Source organism: Amphiura filiformis, chromosome 8, assembly GCF_039555335.1.
Source record: "Amphiura filiformis chromosome 8, Afil_fr2py, whole genome shotgun sequence".
Classification (NCBI taxonomy): Eukaryota; Metazoa; Echinodermata; class Ophiuroidea; order Amphilepidida; family Amphiuridae; genus Amphiura; species Amphiura filiformis.
Window position 1 is genome coordinate 70,205,361 of NC_092635.1, and position 26,764 is coordinate 70,232,124.

At 36.3% G+C, this 26,764-nt stretch overlaps 1 protein-coding gene across 1 annotated transcript in view; it reads left to right on the forward strand.

Annotated features, from left to right (window-relative positions):
* Positions 1-2,616: 2,616 nt before the first annotated feature.
* Positions 2,617-26,764, forward strand: part of LOC140159703 (lysosomal alpha-mannosidase-like) — a 68,715-nt gene continuing 44,567 nt past the window's right edge. The window contains exons 1-5 of the mRNA XM_072183199.1: positions 2,617-2,803; positions 16,263-16,368; positions 16,938-17,111; positions 18,432-18,625; positions 26,231-26,434. Coding sequence (XP_072039300.1) covers positions 2,717-2,803; positions 16,263-16,368; positions 16,938-17,111; positions 18,432-18,625; positions 26,231-26,434 — 765 coding nt within the window. The 5' untranslated portion in view covers positions 2,617-2,716. The remainder of the gene's footprint in view (positions 2,804-16,262; positions 16,369-16,937; positions 17,112-18,431; positions 18,626-26,230; positions 26,435-26,764) is intronic.

The following is a 26,764-nucleotide window of genomic DNA, read 5'->3' on the forward strand; positions in this document are numbered from 1 at the left end:
GTCAAACCCATGTCCAAAAGAAACTTATCATGTTTACAACGACATTCATTAATTCTAAAGACAAATTAATGTAGGCCTTTTGTAAGATGGGGTAAGTGGGACATTGGGGTAAGTGGGACACTTACTATACTAGATCTTCATTTGCAGCACTAAATCCACCAATACGATACCGAATGGTGACTTACCCCATTGCAAATATGTATATAATTTCACTGCTCAATATTGGAGTTTATTTGGTATTTGAGCTACGGGAGATGCTTGAGACCAACACTACCTTGATGTGGCGGCCAACTTTGAGGAATTATACTTATTTATTACCAAATATTTAAAAGTCTTTGCTGAGAATTAGGAGAAATAATATATTTCATTTACCATAAAAAATGCTTTTTACAAGCCTGATATAGCAGAAAATCATGATGAAATCATGCAATTTAGACCATTATGGCCTATTTAGTATGGTGTCCCACTTACCCCATCCACATGGGGTAGGTGGGACAGTGGTTCTTGGAATTAATTTTTGATACAAAAAAATAACAAAATTACTATAATGCCGTCAACAAGCTCAAAAACTAAATTAATACTGAAAACGCCTATTGAATGACTTGATTATTGATTTTGTGGCTGAAAATCGCAAAACGTGGGTTTTTGGGGTGTTTTGTCACCAAAAACCAAGAAAAAGATCTGTCTCATATATTCAGATGAAATGATAATGATAGTATAGTATTGCTATTATTTTGGTATAATTATGTTAATAATGCCCACATGCTCCAATATAAATATGTATTGCTGTAAAATATGTTCTTTTCGTGTAATCATATCATAAATATATGTGTCAAATATGTGTCAAATTTACCCCTACCCCTTATGTGTCCCACTTACCCCAAAGTGTTGGGGTAAGTGGGACAGTTGAGTCATTACATAATTGGCCCCGCCATTCTGTACTGAATTGCATGGAGTATCGCCCCAAAACTAACACCAGGTATTGTCCTAGGACTATACTTGAATTATAAAAATATAAGTCCAATCTTTATTCACTTACAAGTTACATGAGTTTTATATCCAATAATATCCTTAAGTGTCCCACTTATCCCATCTTACCCTATTGCTGCGATTTTGTATTATGTTTGATTGAGTTTTTGATAGGCCTATATAGACGTTGAAATGATAAGATCTATAAAGCTATTCTTGTCATAGGTGCTTGTGTAGGGGTGGCGCAATGTGAAAGTTATTTTTATTTATTTTTTTGTCCATCTTAAAGGATGATTTCGTGATCCTAGCATCCACTTTTTATGACATGTTTCAGTAGATATCCACGAAAAAAGCTTATTCCCAAAATTTCAGTTGATTAGCCGATTTTTCGTTTGCGAGTTATAGGCCTATGCATGATTAGGCCTATGTGTATTACACTGCTCCATATAGGCCACTGTTGTATAATTTCGTTCTGGTATACGGTACCAGAACGAAATTAAAAAGTTGACGATATTTTTGCTAAACATATTAAGGGAACTGGAATGAGCGTTTGAGCGTTTCGACAGCATTTTTGTGGGACATGAGAGCACATCAGACCTATCGAATTGCATTCTGAATACGAAGAATGTCTTTCTGATATCAAATAATTTTCATTTTATGAAATTCACGATATAATACAAATTTTATGACAAATTATTAAAATTTGATATTTTTCACATTTTGTCGAAGTAAATTTTATAAATTTAATGATATAGTCTTAAAGTGTATGTGGCTGGGAGGAAAAGCCGACGATCAATTCAAAATTTTGACCTTTCATATTGAAGATATGGATTTTTTCCCCAAAAAGACCTAACTTTTTTGTGTGTTTTGGGGAAAACAATCCATATCTTCAATACGAAAGGTCAAAATTTTCAATTGGCTTTTCATCCCACCTAAGTTTACTTCGAGTACTGTTAAATATCAAAAATATCAATTTTTAATGATTTGCCATAAAATGTGTATTACATTGTGAATTTCAAAAATCAAAATTATTTGATATCAGAAGGCCATTCTTCGTATTCAGACTGCAATTCGATATGTCTGATGTGCTCTAATGTCCCACAATAAATACTCTCCAAACGTTCATACCCGTTAATCTGCAAGAAATATTTGGTACATAAACATTATGTAGCCAGAGGTTTCCAGTGGTATAAAAATCTCAACTTTTTTTGAAAAAAGTGGGGGATGAGGCTGTAGATCACGAAATACCCTTTTAAGGGCATATTGAATGAGGGTGTTACATTTCTGATAAACCCCAAGTATAAAACTCTGAACGCTTCAATTTGAAACGGAATAAAAGTTTGGCGAGGATGGCAGCTTAAAATCAGCATAATTATGTGTGTCGGTTTTATGGAAATTAGCTCAGTATGCCTACGTTTACATGTTTTAAGGGGGGGAGCCACAATTTCGTCCCCATTTGTCAAAAAATTATTTTTTGTCCCATTTTTAGTCATTTTACACTTTATACTCTTTGCCCTCCCCCATTTTATCCCTGAACAATTGACGCCCCATCCCGGGATCGTATGTCGGTTTCACTATTTATGGCAGCGATCGCACGTTATAAACGCAGGTCATGTGTTTGTGTCACATGATCAATTTATAAAAAGTGAGCAAATTAAAGAACGGCCAGCATGTGATGTGAGCGGTAAATTTTGTTGACAATTCCAAGGATCAACAGTTCAATACGGGACCAGATTTCAGCAGCAAAATGGTGGGCGTTTACAAGGAGTGTTTTCTGATAGTGGTTTTGTCGCTACTGCTATTGAATACAGCTAAAGCACAATGTGGATATGAGGTAAGCTTACCGGCCCAAGTCATAAATTCACTTAGTCTCAGGCTCAGCTCTTTTTGTTACCCCACTTTGCTTTGCTCCTCTTTGCTATGTTTTCATTCAGTTGTATATAGTGCAACCAGTCAGTGAAACCATTTGTCCTCTGAATCCCATCATACTTACTGCGAGCTAAGTTCCGACTGATGCGATGAAGCAATCCTTTAATCCTCACAAGCCAACTTTAAATTTGTATATTTCCATAGCCGTCAAGTGGGCGGCTGGCCATGGCCACCCCACTTTTTGAGAAATTTGTTTTTCTTTATATCTTTTAGTTTGGGCATATATTTGTAATTTGGCCGCCCCACATTTGTGATGGCCGCCACACATTTTCAACCTTACGGCCCTGTTTTCATTAATTGCATGTATGATGAGCAAAATTAAAACACTTTTACCTTGAGCCTTAATTTTGAATTAACTCATTTTTGATCACACTGAAACAGCCGTTGAGCTTGAATTAAAGCCATATATTGTATTCCCATTTGCAAAATCCTGGTTTTTTTTTCATGATTGCCATTCAAACCAACATACCCTGCAAAAATCAAGCCTTTAGGCTAATAAAAGTTATGCTGGTTTCATACTACCCTGCCGCTTGCCGCTGAGCGGCGTGGCGCACGCGCATTGCAGACAAACGGACACAATAAAGGCTTGTCATTGGTTGAAACGCCCTGCCGCTTGCCGCAGTGGCAAGCGGCAGGAAAGTATGCTGGAGGCTTTAGGTGCTGTAGTGTGGTCAAAATCCAAGATTTTGAATAAAGCGCAAGAACCGTCATTTTATTATTTATATATGATGGAAATATTAGTCAAACGCATACGCGATGTTCATAAGACAGTACATTGAATCACTCAAATGACTGAAGGGGAAGTGCATGCAGCCACATTGACCCCCATTTGACAGCTGCCTCTCAACGAACATATGTTTTGTTGTCCCCTAGACCCCCTTTTGAATAATTTTGAACAAACTTTGGATAATTTCTCACTGAATTATGACCCATGATTTTCAGGGCCTAGATTTCGTGCCAGTTCGCGAGAATCAAAAACCATCCGAGTCGCTTCACTTACTGTATGATTAAATGAAAGAAATTGATTCTCGCAACAAATGTTATGAGAATCATTACGAGAATCGATTCAGTGATTCTTGTCGAATCTGAGGCCCTGATTTTAAACTCTCTAGGTTCAAGAGGACAAGATGGGCGCGATACAACTGTACATAGGTTACCCATAAAATCCTGTAGAATGTAGAATGACCCCGTTTTTCTCAAGTACCGCAATGTTTTTCAAAAATGTGTGAATTTAGAAAACTTTGCTTTTTACATATATAACTGTTGGTTCTAATGTCATGACCCAAAATTGTCCAAGTCTCACCGATTGACCCCATTTTAGGTGCTTATCTCAGAAAGACCCTCCTTTTTTGGTGTACTAATATTTTTTTAACCAAAAGTTTTGAATTGGTGTTCATTTCCCCATACCAGAATTACTTTGTGCATCTTCTTTTTGACATTGTCCCTGTATAGTCCTTTTTAGAGCAGGTAAATTTGAAGAGTCAAACTCAAAGTGACTGTGTAGCTAGGGGGTGGTGGGGGGTGGGACTGTGAAAAATCTTTCCCCCCTCTTGTGGCCCCCTCTTGTGGTGTCTTTTGGGTCCATGTTCTTCATGATGTTGGCATGTTCTGATTTACATCAAAGATGTTAGGTTTTTAATCACTAAAATGGATATGAAATTATACAAATCAATCTCACAAGGAAAGCAGGCCCTCTCTGAATCAATGCTGTACTTTGATCAGCTTGTAATCAGCGGGAATCGTTAGGTTTTACCACTACCATACGCCGAAAAGTGACCAACGTTGAAAGTGATATATATATTTTGCGTGTCAAAGTATTACATGTATGACTTAACTTGTGATGCTTCTGGTGAGATGTCACAAGACAATCTCAAAATAAAACATATTGATATTAATCTGTGATGTTATAAGGCCCGCTGATTACGAGCTTATCAAAGTATAATAGAACCAGTTTAATGCTAGTTTCATTGTTGAAATAGTGGCATCCAACATTTTTCAATAAAAACTGAATCTAGTACAATGACATCCAAAATTGAAGCTGTAAAGTGAAAATTTAGTCCTTGGGATGATGTAAAAAATTAAAAATGTTGACCTTTTTTAAAGATAAAAATAAATAATAAAGATAAAAATAATTTATTTTTAGGATCTTTGCTTTTATGTGCTTTGCAATGGAGAGGCTATTTGGTGGTTTGCGCCAACAGCAGCTGAAAGGAGTATCCCATCATGCATTGCAGTATATCTGCATGCCCCATAGCAAATGTATACAAAAAATAAACACGAGCCGCTTAGATATTGAGAGCTATGGATAGTTTCACAATAGACCACTTGACATCACTGTTTATCAACAAAGGCGAGGGACTCGTCTATCGATATGCTCGAACGAGCCGCTACACTGTTTAATGGCTTTCTTGTATTGTATGAAATGTGGCGGGCGATTTAAAATGCACATGCCCTTAGCAGACTACGATGCGTACGCACACTGCAGGGCAAAGAACAATGTAAATTGTCATAATGCGCGCGCATACTGCCGGGCAATGACGTCACATGGCAAGTGGTCTAATTTTTCGGTGCTTCATGTGTGTTGCATTCACCACTCCAATTTTTTTTTAAATCTTTCGACAGCCATAGTGTTACTGTCTATGATTTATTAACAAATAATACAATACAAAAGATGGCTGATTTTATGATACAAAATTTTAAACACCAAAAAGGACAAAACGAAACGAAAACAAACAACACAAAAAAGAATGACACAGACAAAAGGACAAGTTTCCCATGTTATTTTCATCAGGTGCAGAATGAAGAAAAAAAAATAGTTTAAAAAAGAGGAAATGCAAATAAAAAGTATTAAAAACAGATTGGCAGGCAAAGTCACCACTCCAATTTTGGTATAAAGGCACACATTTCAATTGTTTAGTACAAGTGTGCCAACTTCTTTTTTCCAGGATTTGCAGACTTGAGGGTAAAAAGTCAAAATTGTGTATTTTGTGTCAAATAAGATTAACCTGTGAAACCTGGTTGGCAGGGTCTTGCATTGAATGTCACCTTTGACAATGAAAGATTAGCTATCTGATTATGTAGGTTTCTGAATAATCAAAATCCTGAACATTTGTTATTCAACGATTCTTACATGATTGTTGGCAGTAAGTCAATTCAGCACGTCATTGACTGAGACCAAATAGCAAGGATATTATTCAATATTTCATGGTCCAAAGGCAAAGCTGCAGCTGTGCACACCCCCTCCCGCAAACAAAATGCCAAACCGAATAAAAAGGTTCACTTTTTTTTGTAAAAAACATTGAAAGTCAGTCCTTTCTTGAAGGAAAAGTTTAATATGATATTTGTGTACATCCATATCAAAACGATGCACTTGTCGGCTGCTACATGTGTCTCATTTCAGATAATAGCTAGGAACAAAATACCAGACTCATCTCAAGTGGAGGTCACTTCCAATCATCCCCAAGTCAGTCACATGGTTCAGGTATGCTCTCTGTATCCCTTATCCATGCGACTTAGGATGATTTGAAGTGACCTCCGCTTGGTATTTATTTCTAGCAATTATGTAGCATCTAGCAGCCGACAAGTGCATCGTTTTGATATGGATGTACACATTTACTAACGCTTGGTACCGAAAATTTGCTTAAATATAACTGTTTCCCGTCACCGTTCATGTTATAGCGTAGAATAATTAAATGTTAAGATATTTGATTGGATGATATACTGTAAATTTTGAGAAATTTTATGTCATTTGATCAAATCATTAACAGAAATTTCAATTGGGATTTATAACAAGTCTAATATAATACTTAATAGCATAAAAGCTTTGTTGGTAATGCTTAATAGCTTTAGTAATGCTTAAAGGCTTTTTAATGCCTAATAGCTATTTTAATAGCTTTTGAATAGTCGAGTCTTTTGGCAGCAAGTGCAGAATCATTTTGGTTTGTAGGACAATACAATACAATACAATACAATACAATACAATACAATACAATACAATACAGATTTATATGACACCTGGAGGGAACTCGAGGTAGCAGCAAGTAACAGGGGCGGATCCAGGAATTTTCAATAGAGGGGGCGCCGAGCCACCGCCACACAAAGTCAGGCGCCGATCTGCAAAAAATAGAGGGGGCACGTGCCGGGTGTGCCCCCCCTCTAAATCCGCCCCTGAGTAAATCTTTGTCAGCAGGCCCACTTACATTTTGTATTAGGCCAATACTTTATACTGGTGAAAAAAAAAACAAACCTATGAACATTGAACAAGAAATAAAACTTAAAAAACAAAAATATTTGCCTTAAAATATTGAAGTAAACTACATATGGATGGTAAACTTGTAACTATGTAAAAATTAACACATTTAAATCACAACACTTCATTAAAATGCTCTTGACATGAGATGAGTTTTTAACAGTTTCTTAAATGCAGCAGTTCAATTGGCAGTCCATACAGCAATTGGGTTATTCAACCCCTGTGGAAGATTTTAGAAGTATCTTCCACAGGGGAGTATGAATTTCAAATGGAATGAGCACATTAGGCAGCTTCATTTGAATTTCATACACCTCTGAGAAAGATTCAACCTGAACCTTCCACTGATGGAACTGATAAAATTGCAATTTTGGGTTTTTACTGGAGGGTGGGGGGCAACATGGGGGGGCAAGAGTTCAGACTGCCCCCATGCCCCCCTTATCCATAAGCAGGGGAATCTGAGAAGGTATGTGCCCCCTCAGTGAAAAATCAAAATAAAGGCCCAATTGACGCCAATTCGTGGACCATTTTGACACTATAGTTGATCATTGCTTAAAACAAAAAGTGTACAGATGTCCAAAACAGAAGCCAAAGAGGGCACTTTATCAGTGTTCAAATATGCCTCAAAAAGTTACAGGCCAGCGGGCTTGACCTACCGCCAGCCGGGTAGGCAACTAGATGCTAGTCAGAAAAGTTACCGGCCAAGCCATACGCAGAGGGAAGGTATCTGGGCAAGGATTTGCCCCATGTATTTGAAAAATAAAATAAAACAAAGGCTGAATCAAAGCCATTTTGTGGACCATTTTTACACTATGATTGTTTTAATACGCGATGTGAATGTTCAATGCCCATCACCATACGCGTAGATCACGGGGATGGGAGGATTTATCCCCCCCAATATTTTGCCAGGGGGGATGGTCCATACAATCATCCCCCCCATGTTGATGCCTGATAATGGGTTTCTGCTAAATTAACCTCATATTTGCCCATTTTAGCCCCAAAAGTGCAAATTTTTCGCACGCATTTATTCTACTTTTACGCCATATTTCATCAGTTAGCTTTTTTTTTCCAACTACATCCCCCAATGTCAAAAAGAAATCTACGCCACTGCCCATCACAGTTTTTTTCACAGAAGTAATCTTTTATGCATGTATTACTAATTTTTAGTGTTGTATGAACAGTGGTATGAACAGTGTATGAAAACAAAAGGTATGATATGCTATTCAGCATCGAAGTGGTTACGTAATTATCTTGGTTACCAGATCACGCTATTTTGATATGCCTTCGAGTGCCATACACTTTGTGTGGTGATCGTTTCGATCGTGGTTCAATACTCAAGAGCGTGATCCTGTTGACATAGTAACATTACGTAACTTCGATACTGAATTATTACTAGTACTCTGTTATTACTTTAAAAAAGTATCAGAATTAAATCAAAAATGTCTACCAACATGGAGTACCTTTTAATGTAACCATGGTAACAAACCCAGTGTATAAATTTAAAAATAGAGTAGAAACTGAATAGAACATGGAATAATAGAACCATATGGAAAAGACCAATTATTGAAATTGGCATGAACGCACAAGTCATGCTTAGTGAACACAGGCTCAATCGATACCGTCAACAAAACTGTGTGTGTGTGTGTGTGTATGGCTCAGGACTGTATAGTCCATTGCTAAATGGGTGTAATGCGCTGGGATTGGAAGGTGCTTTCATTATTACTGGTGTTTAATTGTGAAATAAACACACAAGTTGGTCAGACATTTTTGACTTATTTAATGTTGCAAACTACCACCACAACATCACAAAAATGGCATTCTGGCTTCCATCTTTATAGACCATTTCATATCAAGATTAGAAAAGTTCGGAAAACCGTGCTATTTATTCAGTAAGCTATAGAGGGTCAAATTTTACACAAACTGGCAGACAAGAAATGTCATGAATTATGGTACCCTTTTGTACGAAAATACAGCTTATTAAGCCAATGTGATGTGAACATGGGGTCATCGGTTTAAATATTTTCCTAGCATATTGAGCTAACACCTCAGCTACTTGGTTTTTCACAATAAGATACTAATGAAAGAATTGATCAAAAGTTCGTAATTTTTCGTCAGTTAAATTTTTTTAGAGAACATTTGTTTTGATGCATCATTTCTTCCACAAGTCAGTCTCTTCACAAGACATACCACCACACGGTTGATTGCACATTGAGTATCCTTGACAAAAGTACCTCTCTCATCCATAATTGACTGTCGAAAGTTCATCTTAGTTTATGATGCCTGTTACACATTGGAACTTTGCCACTGTACATGATGCTGAAGAGGTACTTTTATGCGCGTGCGCCGTGCGATAGGGGAAATTATTTTATGCTTCGGGTTTTATCGGAATGACTCATCAGTTTGAAAAGGTCTATTGGAAAAGGCCCCAATGATGTGAAAGCTTGGCAAATTTGATTAATTATATAAATTTTTATTTTGACACACAACACATGTTTATCGCTATATTTTAACCATTTTGTATACACACCTTTGTCAGAGTGCCTTTATTCTGTATTATATTGTGGTAATACAAAAATGGTAACGTTTATCAGTGATAGAATCTACACAGCCTTTCCAACGAAGCTTGCACATTTTTGAAAAGCAAAATGAGGATCCGCGCAGATCCGTGATTAGGGTCTCATAACACTCATTTTACTAGAAGAAGGGGTGTGTTTTTAAGGATGATCCTTGCTTAGGGTAGTTTTTTAAAATTACCCAATTAACGGACATTAATGGTGACATATTTATCACGTTATTCGGCACAAAAGAGTGGTTTCTGAGCAATTTTACTAGCCAGATTTTTTAAAAACCGGAGCCGACTTCAACAGCGCCAATTTTAAGCTTACCGATATCATCACAAACACTGAATGACACTCTACCAACACCAGTGTTCGAAATATGCCTCAAAAAGTTACATGCCAGCCGGGGCTTGACCTTAAAAAGTTACCGACCAGCCGGGCCGGCAACTAGATGCCAGTCAGAAAAGTTACCGGCCAGGCCAAAAAGTTACAGACCGACACACATAATGTCTATCCTTGTTTAGGGGTAAATTTCAAACCAATTCCTCGCTTAGGGTGTTTGTATTTGAGTAAAATCCTTGTTTAGGGTTAATTTGACATCCTAGCTTAGGGTCATTTTTGAAAGTCAATTCACACAGATTCTTACAACTTTTATACACGAAAGTGCCCCCCGGCCAATTTCAAGCCATGTTTTCATAGGAGTCTAAGTGTGGAACAGATTGGAAAATCTTACTTCCCCAAAGGTTTCAATACAAGAAGGAGTAAATAAAAGGATTATCTACAATTATAACAAAATAATTCAAGCTTTACTTACCTACCACTGGAAATGTCACCCTGTTATTCCACAAGCAGCTTCTCCGACATAACTGATGACAATATTAAAGCATATTAATAGAAAGCCATATACCCCATGTATAACTCAGTACACCAAGTACTTGGAAGCGTAATTACAGAGTAGCAAAAGCCATACAACTGATGATGAAAACAAACACAACCTCGCATATCAATGGATGAAACCATCCATGCACCACACCAGGCTCTATACATATACCATATCAGATATTTTTTCTTTGCCTTGTAAGTTGTATTATGTTGTTCTCTAATTGAATCGCACAAATTAAAGGTGGTGATATGTATAGGTTCGACCCTGAACTAGTACATTCTGAGTATTCTACGTGGTCAGTGTTATTGTTTACATGCACAATCTACGTCATTGACATGCATCGAGATGGAGCCCGGCATCATCAAGTATGCGTGAGAAAGAGTGTGCATAGCATGCGCAGTGAATCTAACAGCTGATTGAACTTGTACCATGTGAACCGTATGCATAGCATATTATAACTTAGTGATATTATTTTAAGTCTGGCCTTAACTGTTCACTCTCCACCCTGCTGTGAATAAAGTAAAAGGCTAAATTGCGCACACCTAGCCTTTATCTTCCATTTGTTTAATATCCTTTGTCTATTTCACTGTGGTCTATTTTGAACCGTATTTCATGCATGAAGGGCTCATTTTTGACCAGCCTTGGACTTTGATAATGAAGTATTATATTGTTTGTTTTTAAATTGAAGAAAAAATTTCATTGCAATTTGCATTGTTTAAAATAATTATATCAAAGGTTATTTGCATTCTTTAATTAATATTTTACCTTGTGAAAATAGAGACCCATAGTATTTTCTTTCAATGTTTATATCTATGTGTAGGTCGCTCTGGGAATTGATAAAAAATTTGTTTTAACATAATTTCTCACTAGTGAAATGTGTTATCAAGTATAGGTAACATGAACTGACCAAATACATGTGAAAAACATACTCCCTCTATGGAAGATATTATCAAAATCTTCCACAGAGGTAATGTTGATTTCAACTGGAAGAGCCTATTGCATGGCAAAATGATCACAACTGCTCCAAATTATTCATTGAAACTCGGGGGGGCACTCAAGTATGATAGTGTACACATGCATGACCAAATTGTTTTGAAACACCCCCTAAACAAGTTTTATCCTACCAGCAAATTTAGCCCCTTAATAAGGTAATTTGATATAGAATTTACCCCCTAATGAATGTTTGGCTAGAAATTTTTTTTTTTAAATGTACCCTTTTTGGACTCGTAATTACAAAAAATTTGAAAAGGTATCCTAAACAAGTTGTTCAGTCTCAGAAAGCTACCCGTATTCTTGAAAATCAGTGTTTTTTAGACCCTAAATGTGCCACATGCATAACTTGCCTTGCCTAAAAAACACCCCTTTATACTTGTTTTTTTTGTGTCACACATGCATATAGACCACTTATGTGAGTGCCCCCGGGCATTGAAAATACAAAAATAAAATTATACAAGAAAGCACCTGCAACCTGTGTCAATTTATGAAAATATTCCTAACAAGAGCAAAATAATTAATTTTATTCAGCTTCAAACATATACATGTATGGAAATTCAATAATTGTTTCTTTGCGTCATTTAGGACTTACATGTAATATATATTTTTCAATTCTTTATTGATGATAAACTGATGAGAACACCTGCATTAGATGGATGGGCCTGACGTCAATGCAGCAATCTGTTGCTATATATAATCAATCAATGCTGATCATTTCAAATCACTGGATTTTAATTAAATTGGTTAAAAATAACATGTCATAGCAGATTTTGAGAAAATATAGGAGGGAGAGGCAGTGAAAAATTTAAAGATGATACTCCCTGAAAATCAAGAATTGAAAATGTCAATTGTTTTTGCGATTGAAGTAATTGGCAATCTTTAAAAAGATTGCTTAATTTTGCTTTTAGACAGAAAACCAATAATTGGATACCATATCACTGGAACGACGTCAACACGTTGATACTTCAAGTTGCATTGAATCATTCTATTGTGAAGTACAATTAATCAGTTAGTAAAAACCAAACTTTGGAAATTTCAATCCAAAAGTTTGATATTTTAAGCGTTTATTAATAATTATTTGAATTATTTACCCCATCTAAGGTGATAAATTATTGTTTCAGTTATGAAATATTTCAATCTCACAGACTGAGAATTCCTACCATTATAAAAGTTAATATTTTCAATATAAAAATAACATGTCATAGCAGATTTTGAGGAAAAAAGGAGGGAGAGGCAGTGAAAAATTTAAAGATGATACTCCCAGAAAATCTGATTGAAGTAATTTCCAATCTCAAATATTGCTTTTAAACAGAAAACCAATAATTGGATACCATATCACTGGAACGATGTCAACATGTTCAGTTGATACATTAAAGGCCCATTCAGTGATCTCAGCGCAAGTACAGTGTGAAAAAATTGAGTCAGTGAAGGATAAGTCATTCAAAGTGTCATTTGGTATTTTTTAAATGACAAATTTGGCAAACAACAAAGAAAGCAGCAGTATTGATGAAGTTGAAGCCCCATTCAAATACATGCAGCTAATTTATAGACTGTCGGAAATATACAAGGCTTTCGGCTTAACCACGAGCAGGATATGTTAGCACATCTATGACAATGACAAAGGTACCAAAATCTGAATTTTGATGATTTTTACGATCATCCGGATGAGCAAATCATTGAATGGGCCTTAAGTAGGAGCATCGGATAATAGGCCCATGCAGGAAAATAGCCACTATTTCAAATCAGAATTATGTATCCATTTCAAATATATAACCAATTGAAGATAAGTCTTTACTCCACTGATTTTTAATGTTTCATGAAAATTTAAACAATTCTTATGTTTTTCTTTATTTTTTGAAAATTCCCTAATTTTTTCTACAAATAATTATTGCTAGCCAAGAGGGAATGTGATATGGTTTCCATAGTTTGTGGGGTGGTTAATAAGCCTAATATCTAAATTCTCTCGCCAGATTTTTTTAATAAAGTGTTTATTTTTTGAGAAAAATCATTTTTCTATTTTTAAATTAGGGAAATCTAGAAACACCCATAACTTAAAATAGAAACACTTTATTAAAAAAAGCTGGCGAGAAAAGTTTCTAAATTTAATAACCTTTCATATGACACCTTGTTTGTTAAAATTGGCCCTATGGTTAGCTCAGACAATAATTATGAAATTGGGTCATTCAGTGTTTCTAGATCAAATCAAGAAAATTTGAGCAAGTACTAACATTACCTTCAAATATCCCTTATATTACTGACCAATATATTGGAAAAAAGTCACTAATATTATTTGATAACATTTTTGTAACAAAAAGATCCAAAAAGCAGTTCTATAAATGGGATAGAAAGGAGAAAAAATAATATTTAAACATAGTATCCATTTTCAAACTTTTACCAATTTTAGTGAACGAGGCTTAGTGTCAAAACCACGTTATGTACAAAGTCAATGGGGTTTTCTAATGATAAAAAATGGCATAACTCAAAAACGCTTTGTTGGCAAAAATTAAAACTTGGCAGGCAAGTTTATCTCACCCAACTACACATCCTGTATCATTTTAAACCAAATCTGTGCATGACACCGTAGCCGATGTTTCTACCTTAAGTTGCATGTTGAATCATTCTTATTGTGAAGTACAATCAATCTTTAGTAAAAACCAAACTTTTAGATTGGAAATTTCAATCTGAAAAATTGATGTTTAAGGTTAGCAACTATTTTAAACTGTTGCAATGTGATAGTTCACAGCATCTTGCCAATAGTAGTGAGCTTTGGCAAAAATTGCATTGATCATTTCATAACGAGTGTATAGAAGAATTCAAATATCACAGATATACTTTTGTAGGTCCTGTGGTTATGTTGTAAAGAGGGCTGAAACAACAACACTTTTGTAAAACGTACATAAACTCATTCACAACAATAAATTAAGTTTTCAAAGTATATGATTTGTAGAATGAACTTTTGCAAAACATCAAGGTGTTATTTTTCAGTTATATATTGATTTAGATAATGAAATTCAATTTTTTTTTTTGCTGCTTCGACCAACAATACCTTATTTACCCTTAAGTCTTTATCATTTTTAAAATATTTGAATTATTCTCCCCATCTGAGGTGACAAATTATTGTTTCAGTTGTGAAATATTTCAATCTCACTGACTTAGATTTCCTACCATTTCAAAAGTTAATATTTTCAATCATTTTGTGATCAGAGAGGATTTGTCCCAAATTACAGTTGGCAACAATTTGTAAATCATGAAATTTTGTTCAATTTGTAAATCAGTTTGATAATTTATTGAATACTACTTATTCAAAGAGAGTTGAGAAAGAGAGAGCATTCAGGTATGCCAAGTGCCATTGAAAAGACCCCTTATTTTAAGTCTGATGACACCATATTTTTGTCATTTTCACTAAAAGACCCCATGATTTTATTGATTGTCAACCAAAGGCATCACATTTGTACCGTTTTCACTAAAAGACCCTATGGTTTTATTGTTTGCCATGCATGCAAAACACCATATTTTTGCAATTGTCACTAAAAGACCCTATGATTTTATTGTTTGTCACCTAATATACCATATTTTTTGCCATTTTCACTAAAAGACCACAAGATTTAATTGCTTGTCACTCAAAGACCTCATATATTTGAAATTGTCATTAAAAGACCCCATGATTTTATTGTTTGTCATTCAAAGACACTATTATTTTTGCCATTTTCACTTAAAGACCCCTTATTTATTGTTTGTCACCCAAAGGCATAATATATTTGCAAAAGACCCTGTGGTTTTATTGTTTCTTACCCAAAGACACCCTATTTTTGCCATTTTCACTGAAAGACCCCATGGTTTTATTGATTCTCACCCAAAGATGTCATATTTTTACCATTTTCACTAAAAGACCCCATAATTTTATTGTTTAGCACCCAAAGACACCATATTTCAGTAAAACTCATTTATATTCCATCTTTCTTATTCCCCTTTTCGGTAAATCCCATAAGCCTTTGCAGGTAGACCTGAGATGTTGTCATTTGACTTCACGCAGATGTGCACATCATTTAGTGAACATCATTCCTATGCATTTGAAAGCTGTAAAGTGTGCAGTAATGATGTGTGCATTGGTGTGACAACATCAGAGGTCTACCCGCAAAGGCTTATGGGATTTACCCAAAAGGTGAATTTTATATCAAACATAGCTTTTTTTTAAAGTAATCTTAAAAATGGTTGTTGTTGTTGTTGTTGTTGTTGTTGTTGTTTTTGTTGTTATTGTTATTGTCATAAGATTTCATAACTGAATAACTACAAATTGTGTGTCACTGAACAGGCTCCTGAATTAAATTACTGAGGACACGGTGGCTCAGTGGCTACGGTCTTGGACTCATAAACTGAGAGCTTGCTCAACGTGCGTTGGTTCGAGTCCCCGCCCCACCACCGTGTTGCACCCTTGGGCAAGGCGCTTTGCCTCGCTTGCCTCACCCCACCCAGGTGTAATGGGAAGCTGTTAGGGGTAGTCACAGTCGTTGTACTGATGAACCCTGCGCCAATTCTAGGCTGCAAACGTGGTTCCGACATATTCTAATAACGGCGGAATAAATGTAAAGCGCTTTGAGGCTGTTTACGGCATAAAGCGCTATATAAATATCTACATTTATTTTTTAATTTTTTTAAATACATTTCTATGTCATTATCGTTTCAGTCTTGCCCTGCTGTGAGGTCATCAGATTATATCAACGTTCATATTGTGCCGCATACTCATGATGATGTAGGCTGGCTTAAGACAGTGGATCAATACTTTTATGGAGGTATAGTATTTTTATAACTTTTTATGTTGGGCAGCATTAGGTATTTTGCATGTACAGAATGTAATTGTTTAAAATCACTCCATGCGGCAGCTAATTGTCAGTCTAGATGCAAGTCTTCTGGAAATATTACATTCCCTGAGTACATTAATGTGATATTTAGTCTGCACCAAATAGTCGTGCGATAGACTCTTGTCATGCTCATTCATGCATGTGACATGGGGAAAGGTTTTAGCATAACAAAGAGCAAGCCCTGAAATCTTAGTGTAGAAGCTTCGAAGCATAAACTGTCTTGTTTGCATAACAAGGAACAACTTGAATAAGAGCCAACATCCTTAATATCAATTTAGTTGTTACTTGGTTTCTCATGTGGATTGCCGGATATGGTCCATTAACAAATTTGGAAATGAAAGAGATTTGCCTAGCTTCAGGTTCAGCTAACCAAAATATAAAAATTAATAAGAAATTCTTGTAAAACTTGTAATGCTTTCTCATTAAAATTATCCTTAAGGTGGTGAAGCTAAAGGTCTAATAATATTGATTATAATTATGATGATGTTTTGTGATTTCAGGGCGTAATGACATTCAGCATGCCGGTGTACAATACATCCTTGATTCAGTTATCCCAGAGTTACAAGCTGATCCTAATAAGAGATTCATCTATGTGGAGATTGCATTCTTTGAGAGATGGTGGAATGAACAACCTCCTGATGTACAGAGCGCTGTCAAGGAGCTGGTTGCACAAGGTATATGCATTAGAATTAGAATTTATGATAATTAGTTCATTAATTATGCAAACATGCGAAATTAGAGGGTGGCAAGACAAAATAATACATTTGAGCACATTAGCAACAATTTGACAATTTTCAAGGCAAAATTCTGCAAATAAAAGTACCCTGAACATTTATGCATAATTTTTAGAAAAATATTTGCAAAATGTACATATTAATGAGCCTTTTCAGTCATTAGCTCATTAACTACATTGATTATTGATTAAAAAAACCAAAACAATAGGACACAAAGAAAATATAAATCAATGTATTATACTCAGATTAATAAGTAACCCAATTGGAATTTTCCATGCCTTTAAGTTTAAGCGTACTTGAATTCAAGTTTCTTTTGTGTACGCTCGCGCTATTTGAGCTATTTTTGAGTTTGCTCACTCGGTACTTGACTTAGCGTTGATCCCCATGGGTAACATGCCAAGTTTCCACGGTATGGTATTATGAAACTGTATGTCCGGTTCTCTTCAAACAAAGCTATTTTGATCAGTGCCAGGCCCGTAACGGGGAGGGGGAGGGGGGGGTCAAAATCTGCCCTCCCCTAGTCCAAAAGGGTCCTTATTTTGAAAAAAAAGTCCACTTTTTCTAAATCAGCCCCCCAAAATAAAACCTGGTTACAGGCCTGATCAATGTACATATCTCTACTCAAATGATCTGTTTAAAAGATGCTCAGAGCATTTCCTCTGAGCATGCCTCATATTCCACCTTAAACAAGTTGTCCCTGGATTAGTTACCTGAACAATCTTTTGAGGTAATGTGAGGACATTATTAGAGAAGCATAATAGTTATTTTGTATAATATTTCTGAATGTGGCTTTAAGAGTAGGCTAGATATTGTTGGTCGAAGCAGCCAAAAAAACTGTTTTCATTATCTAAATCAATATAGTATTGAAAAATAACACTTTGATGTTTTGCAAAAGTTCATTCTACAAATCATATACCAGGTACCAAAATCTGAATTTTGATGATTTTACGATCGTCCAGATTTTACGATCGTCCTGGGCCTCAAGGAAGAACAGATGATTAATTGTGTTTTCAACTGATTGAGTGTCCCAGGTTAAAGAAGAAATAAAACAAACAAACAAACAAATGAGCAAATCACTGAATGGGCCTTTAATTCATTGATGTGTTACAACATAACTCAAGAACCATAGGACCTACAAAAGTATATCTGTGATATTTGAATTCTACTACATGCTCGCTATGAAATGATCAATGCAATTTTTGCCAAAGCTCACTACCATTCGCAAGATGCTGTGAACTAACTTTTTACTTCCTAATTTAGGTCGTCTTACATTCATCAATGGTGGCTGGTGCATGAACGATGAAGCCTCAACTCACTACAATGCCATAATCGATCAGATGACACTAGGGTTAAAGTTCATTGACGACAACTTTGGGTCATGTGGTCGACCCCTTGTAGCTTGGCACATTGATCCATTTGGCCATTCAAGAGAGCAAGCATCTCTCTTTGCACAGGTAACTTGCAGTGATATTGATTGAGGCAATATTGAGTTAGGATTCATTAGGTCTATAGACGAATCTCATTTCATGCATTCCTACACCTCACTGACAGCCATAACTGGGTCCCCATTGGCTACAATGCAACCAAAATTGGTGACAAGTAAGATATGTATATTATAGGGGCAAGGACTACAACTACTGTACTGAAAATTCATCAACTCAAGGCAAGTAGTTATTGATTTATTGATCAAATATTGGGTTTCCCTAATTTTTGACTGTAACTCCACAACTGTTGTCTGTGCTGAAATAAAATTTCCAGTGCAGTAGTTGGCCAGGGGTGTAGGTCTATAGACAAATCTCATTTCATGCATTCCTACACCTCACTGACAGCCATAACTGGGTCCCCGTTGGCTACAATGCAACCAAAATGCGAAATGATTGGCGGGAATTTTAAACTGCATTCCGTCACCCGTTTTACACCTGCGGCGAAAACACACATAGACAAAAGAATGATGAAAGTTTACAACACAATAGAATTCCCTTCGGCAAAACACACAGCTTCTACATGGTCTATTGCCTTTTACGTGTGGTACAAAGAAAATAAAGTCATACACCATATCAAATGGTACTTCAAATGGAGTTCTTGCGAACAAAAGGACTTTGTATGAATAGATGCGACAGGATTACCTGCGGAATTATCTCTATTATTAACCCTCCTCGTCCTTGCATCTTCTCTAGGTGTTAGGCAGCTTTTATTTGCACAATTTGGCGGTCAAAACACCAGTTTGGTGCAGCAGTGACCCAGTAATGGCCGACCAAATCCTGATCATGACTTGGCTCGTGAGATTTGTCTATACCGTGGTCTATAGTCTGTATACCTTCCTGGAGTCAGTAATTTAGATACATGTATTGTTTGTTGTTGTATCTTGAAATGTATTGATAGAAGTAAAATGTATATAAAAGTACACATTTTCAGGAAGGAAATGATGCAAGGAATCCAACTAGTAGTAAATGTACAGTTTGTGAGAAAATCTCAAAATTTGATTTTACTTTACTTTACTGACTCTAGGACTTTAGCCTCTTGGGTTGTAAAATATTGAATGATAAAGTGAGAAAATTACTGCCATTTTAGCTGGGTGTTTGAAAAAAACTCTGAAAATGAGTGAGTGAATTGAGCATGCTGAGCACTTGCTCGGGACAATCCAGGGAATGGGGGTACATCAAAGAGTTTTTTTGTTGCTCTTTTAATGATGAAATAATCGTTTGTTCAAAACAAAACCAGAAAATCCATTAAAAAATGGTAAACTTGCATCCCTATTTAAAAAAAATAAGTCTTGAGAACATTGAACATCAACCATTGCCCCAATTCTATTTATCATGTGCTACATATCCTAACATGCATGGATTGCTATTCATCAAAGTAAAGGGGTGTGGGGTGTGAGAACAGTTCAAAAAAGAGCAAAAAAACTTCAAAACAGTGTAAAATCTGGGTAAAAATGTGACACAGGGGCTGAAAATAAAGAAAACACATACATTTTGGCAAAAAAAAGGAAATCCGCTGAAAAGAGGAACTCTCACAACCCTGAGAGTAATTAAAAATACAAGATGAAACCAATCTTTAAAAGGTGATATTCCCAACTTTTTTGCTATTTATGATCATCATCACACTAAGGAGCAAGCATAGAACCAGCTGTTGACCTATCATGTGTTCGCAGTTATATCATGGGTATGTACGGAAAATCAAATAATCTTTGACTGTGTGAAATAATAATAATATTGTATATTTTATAGTTATTTTTCAGCTGCCATGTCATCATGTATATCGTCCTTGGTAGGATATTATTGACTGAATGAGCATGTGTTGATTTTAAATTATTGTTATACTTATAAATTATGTATTTTAAACTACAGCATAATGATATTGATTATATCAAGCAAAATTCTTTGTGCGGTCTGCCGGGGTCAGGTGCCATTATTGAATACAGCACCAGATATTTCCGCATGTTTTGTGAGAATAAGCAGGTGGCAAAATGTGGCTATTCCAGCTGAAATCCATACACCCTATGTGGAAGACCTGACCTTAATCTCCTATGCAAAGGAGGTGTATATTTCAAGTGGAATCACCCATTCAGGTAACCTCATTTGAAATACACACTCCCTGTGTGGAAGATTAAGATCAGGGGGTGTATGGATTTCAACTGGAATAGCCCTTTTTTTTATGAAACTTTTAATATGATTATATTTGCTGTCGTTGTGCACGTTAGAATATGATCATTGCTTTTGATTGCAATAACCAATTTGGTATGGACTATTCCATTTGAAATCTTAGATGGAAGACATGACCATGCCACACAGGGGTGTAAATTTCAAATGGAGTCACCCATTCAGGTAACCTCATTTGAAATTCACACTCCCTGTGTTGAAGATTAAGGTCATGTCTTCCATAGGGGGTTGTGGATTTCAAATGGAAAAGCCTAATTCAAAATCTATATTCATGTGTACACTCGCTTTATGCTTATAATCAATAACCCTGTTTTAGTTTAGTTTAGTGGTATTCCAATATAGAATTATAATGTAGAATTCCGTCTACATGCTTATTCACCGGTGTGTCCAGAATCTGTTCCTGCGGGGGCTCAGAGGGGCTTCCAGAGTTATGCGGGGGGCTTAATGGCTAAAATTGCCAAAAAATGGCTGATTTTACATGATTTTTTTGGTTTCAGCCCCCTCCCCCTGGACACTGTTATATGCCTCTAAACTAGTGGGTTTTTTTAAATGAAAGAGATGAAAGGCAGACACCCTCTACAAAACATAACATAACAATAGATTGGTCCTACAATAATACATGTTTGTACAGCCAACTGTATCAGTGATACAGGGTGTATCAAAATGATTGGTACCCATCAGTTTGCAGTTATTATGGATATAAGACTACTACAACAAAATGCAACATAGGAGCTACCTTATTTATAGATTTATGTTATGAAAGGTCATAAGACTATAAATCCTGGGCATTTTAAGGAAGGTCCAATGTTCCATATTGAAGAAGCAGGGCTTGTCAATTAACACCAAAAACGATGCCGGTACCAAACATTTTGATACAGGCTGTATAGTTGCTCAAACTCCAAATCAGGTTTTTGTGGAGGGTGTCTGCCTTTCTTTTGTCAAAAAAACACCACTCATTCCATGCTTGTAGATGGAATTCAATGGTAATTAGTGGCATAAATCTCAATAAATACACTAATTTTATTTTTCATTCACTGGTTTTCTTTGCTTCAAATGTATTGTGACGGTTTCTTCTTTGCCCGCATGATGACAAGACATTGCTTGGCCAATAAAAATCATGGAAGGAATTTGTCACGGTAGCAGAAATCTTGGCCCTAAAACCGATCTGTATTGGGGCGCCTTCTATGTTTTTTTTATATATGCCTCCTAAAGTTTCTGTTTTGACCAAGGATGTAATAATAATAAGAATTCTCCTATACAGGTATAACACAACATGGATACAGCATTCCAACATGGCTATAGGTATGGCAACTGTTTCTTAAATTTGGTGGTATGTGTGACTAATCCTGCTTTGTATGTTAGTATACAGCAATCCAGCATGGTTATTGGTAAGGCTATGTCCTGTCTCTTTGGTGCATGTGACTAATCCAGCTTTGTATGTTAGTGGGATAAAGCAATCCAGCATGGCTATTGGTATGGCTACGTCCTGTCTCTTTGGTGCATGTGACTAATCCAGCTTTGTATGTTAGTGGGATAAAGCAATCCAGCATGGCTATTGGTAAGGCTACGTCCTGTCTCTTTGGTGCATGTGACTAATCCAGCTTTGTATGTTAGTAGGATAAAGCAATCCAGCATGACTATTGGTATGGCTACGTCCTGTCTCTTTGGTGTGTGAGACTAATCCTGCTTTGTATGTTAGTGGGATAAAGCAATCCAACATGGCTATTGGTAAGGCAATGTCCTGTCTCTTTGGTGCATGTGACTAATCCAGCTTTGTATGTTAGTGGGATAAAGCAATCCAGCATGGCTATTGGTATGGCTACGTCCTGTCTCTTTGGTGCATGTGACTAATCCTGCTTTGTATGTTAGTGGGATAAAGCAATCCAGCATGACTATTGGTATGGCTATGTTCTGACTCTTTGGTGCATGTGACTAATCCTGCTTTGTATGTTAGTGGGATAAAGCAATCCAGCATGGCTATTGGTATGGCTACGTCCTGTCTCTTTGGTGCATGTGACTAATCCAGCTTTGTATGTTAGTGGGATAAAGCAATCCAGCATGGCTATTGGTAAGGCTACGTCCTGTCTCTTTGGTGCATGTGACTAATCCAGCTTTGTATGTTAGTAGGATAAAGCAATCCAGCATGACTATTGGTATGGCTACGCCCCTGTCTCTTTGGTGTGTGAGACTAATCCTGCTTTGTATGTTAGTGGGATAAAGCAATCCAACATGGCTATTGGTAAGGCAATGTCCTGTCTCTTTGGTGCATGTGACTAATCCAGCTTTGTATGTTAGTGGGATAAAGCAATCCAGCATGGCTATTGGTATGGCTACGTCCTGTCTCTTTGGTGCATGTGACTAATCCTGCTTTGTATGTTAGTGGGATAAAGCAATCCAGCATGGCTATTGGTAAGGCTACGTCCTGTCTCTTTGGTGTGTGAGACTAATCCTGCTTTGTATGTTAGTGGGATAAAACAATCCAGCATGACTATTGGTGTGGCTACGTCCTGTCTCTTTGGTGTGTGAGACTAATCCTGCTTTGTATGTTAGTGGGATAAAACAATCCAGCATGACTATTGGTATGGCTACGCCCCGTCTCTTTGGTGCATGTGACTAATCCTGCTTTGTATGTTAGTGGGTTAAACAATCCAACATGGTTATTTGTACAGCAACTGTGTCTTTGGTGCATGTGACTAATCCTGCTTTGTATGTTAGTTTGTAGTTCCAGATTCTTAATTTCGAGAGAGGCCCTATCTGCAATAGCTGCCCAATAGACATATGACAATTTCTGCATTCTATATCATACACATCTGAAAATACTACACCTGGCAGCTATTGCAGATAGGCCTTCTTTCACTTACCCTTAGTTTGTAACTCCTTTCTTGCAGCAAGTAATCATTTCCAACCTTGATGTGAAATAATCTGGAAATGTTTGTTTGAATTCTAACCCTCACTATTTTGCTTTGACTCTCATGCATCCTTTTATAATATCTCATACTGTCCATCAGCCTCTCGTCTAACCTGCTAACATCATAAATGTTGTAGCAATCTTTTTATGATGTTGTGTGTTACTAGTATATGCCTTTGGAAGTCTTTTCTTTCTCCTCAATCTGTTTCTCTCTCTCTTTCCCTTTCTTTTACTTCCTCTGTATCTCTCTCTATCTCTTCTGTCAGGGAGGGGGTAGGGGTAGGGGGTAGGGGTAATTCAAGTTTGGTTTGGGTACGAAAATGTGGCTAAGTATTTGAATGGAGACGCATTGCTGTACCAATTCTCCAAGAAATTGATACCAATCACGGTACCAACTTGTGTCCATGCACATGTGTCACACAAACTGGTCTTTCCCCAAATTGTAACAAATTTTGAAAATGTAACTACAATGAGGCAAAATTGAGCTATTTTCAAAAAATGTTTTGTTTTTGAAAAAATGGATTGATGTATACACCAATACTAAGACCTTAAAAACAGGCCGACCCTGACATGTTTTTTTTTTTCTAAAACGAAAAGTTAAAAAAATCAAATGAAATGAAATTTTTTTTTTTACAGCTTTAATAGTAAGAAAAAAAAATCCAATCAAACTAATTTTTTTAGGCCTAAGGCGTAACTTTAAAATCAGGCACGCCACCCCTGTCATACACCCTCTGATTATTTTTGAGAACAGGGTATACTCACAGAATAAAGTGCAGCCAGGCCCGTATCCAGGATTTCATTTGGGAGGGACGGATTTTGAAAAAGTAGACTGGGGGCGGATTTTGGAAAAGTGGACTTTTCTTCAAAATTTGGACCAAAAAGGGCTAAAAATGCTCTATTTTTTCACTCTCTCACGCTTGCAAATAGGTTTTTTTGGGTCAAAAAGGGGACTTTTTTGCCATTTGGGGGGTACGCCCCTTCGCCCTCCCTGGTTACGGGCCTGAGTGCAGCTTGTAGATTTCATTCCTCATTGTGAAATCTAGCCATCACTAACAAATGAAATTGCTGTGTACTGTTTTACTTCTATTATTTTCTTCAATATGAGTTGTATAGTAACATGTGTTCCTTAATTTGCCATTATGTCTAATATACACCCTTGCAAATTGCTGTGTATTGTTTTCTTCTATTATTTTCTTCAATATGCAGTTGTATAATAACATGTGTTCTTTAATTTGCCATTATGTCTAATTCTAACATAGTAACATAACATGCACCCTCGCATGTGTACTAAACAGTAGCAACCTAATTTAGGGATTGATTTTTAAGGCGAGCGAGTGAGATTGCACGCCATAAATCACCTGTCCAAGCAGTGGCGTAAGCCAGTGGGGGGGCAGGGGCTGGTGCCCCCCCGCTTGTAATGGCTGTCGGTTCATGTAAGGCCGTCGGTAGATGGAAGGCGTTGGTGAAAAAAAAATTGGGTTAACAATAGACCATTTTTTACCCAGGGTGATGAAAAATTGTGAATGAAATTGAATTTTACATAACAATTTTGTGTTTTTATGTTGGTACTGCCTATTATCCTTATTATTATTATTTTTTTTTTTGCTCTTCACTTTTTCAAACCATGCAAAAACAATTTTGGTCAACAAATCACAACTTCCGTCTGCAAAAAATATTTCCGTCGGTACATTTACAAGTTGTGCCCCCCACCGATTCCAAACACTGTGTCCAAGTGCCATTTATAGCACACCTTAATTCCTAAACTCCTTACCGAATACAATTTAATAGCACACCTGACAACCCGCCTTAACATTTTCAAAAGTGCGATTTGTAGCACTGATATTTGTGACCTGCTCTGACAAAACCAGGAATTCAAACAAGTCGCATATTTGACATTTCATGATTTGAATAAAAATTTAAACTAGAATAGACAATGAGCTTTAAAATGATACCAACATTATATAAATAACATCAATACTTTTTAAGATGCGGATATTTTTGTAAATGATACCTTATAAATAAATAAAATAAAGTTTCCTGCTTTACTAGAAAAGACAATGAGCTTTAAAATGATAGCAAAATTATATAAATAGCATCAATACTTTTTAAGATGTGGATATTTTTGTAAATGATACCTTGATATTTTTGCCAAATTGCTATTTTGAGTAATGGGCCAATTAGTTTTCTGCCTTATGCAGGATTGAATAGGGATTATTATAGTTCAACTGTTAATTATTGATTAAATAAACCTCTTTTTAATAAGTACTTTCAAGAATTTTAATTCCAAAATTTCACTTTTTTATGGGAATGTCATCTTTAAAGGCCTATAACTCAAAAACATGTATGGCGACTTGTTCCGGGTTTTGTTGGAGCCTGTCACATTTTCAAAACTCAACCGCTGCTAATTATAGCACAAATAATTGCCTGAATTTTATTGTTTCTCTTTGTCTTTACATGTCTTCACTACTACTAACCTACCATCCCTGTAGATGCACTATGATGGCTTCTTCTTTGGTCGTCTTGACTACGATGACAAAAAGCACAGATTGAAGGAGACCACCATGGAGGAGATCTGGCATGCTAGCCCCAGCCTAGGGGGTCATTCTGATCTTTTCTATGGGGCTTTGTATAATGGTTACGGGCCTCCTGGGGGGTTTTGCTGGGATATCCATTGTAGCGATACGCCATTCCAGGTATTTTCAGTTTGTAAATCATTTTTTTAAATTGTTTTATTTAATGATGTGCTGATAATATATATCGTCAACCTGCTACGCTAATTTTTCAGCCGAATTGAGCTTTTTGCCTAAATCATATCTCTATTAGCATAATGCTCCAAATGACTAATCATAAAGGAGAATTTGGGGTGAGTTAGGCAATTTTTACAGGTGAAATATGGTGAGTTAGGTAGTTTAAAACCAGAATTTATGTCTAACTCAGCTGTTTGTCTGAAAATTTTGCTTTGATTTAAGTCACAGGCCAAAGTCATTGAAAGTTTCATGCATCAGTTATGTAATCACCCTAAT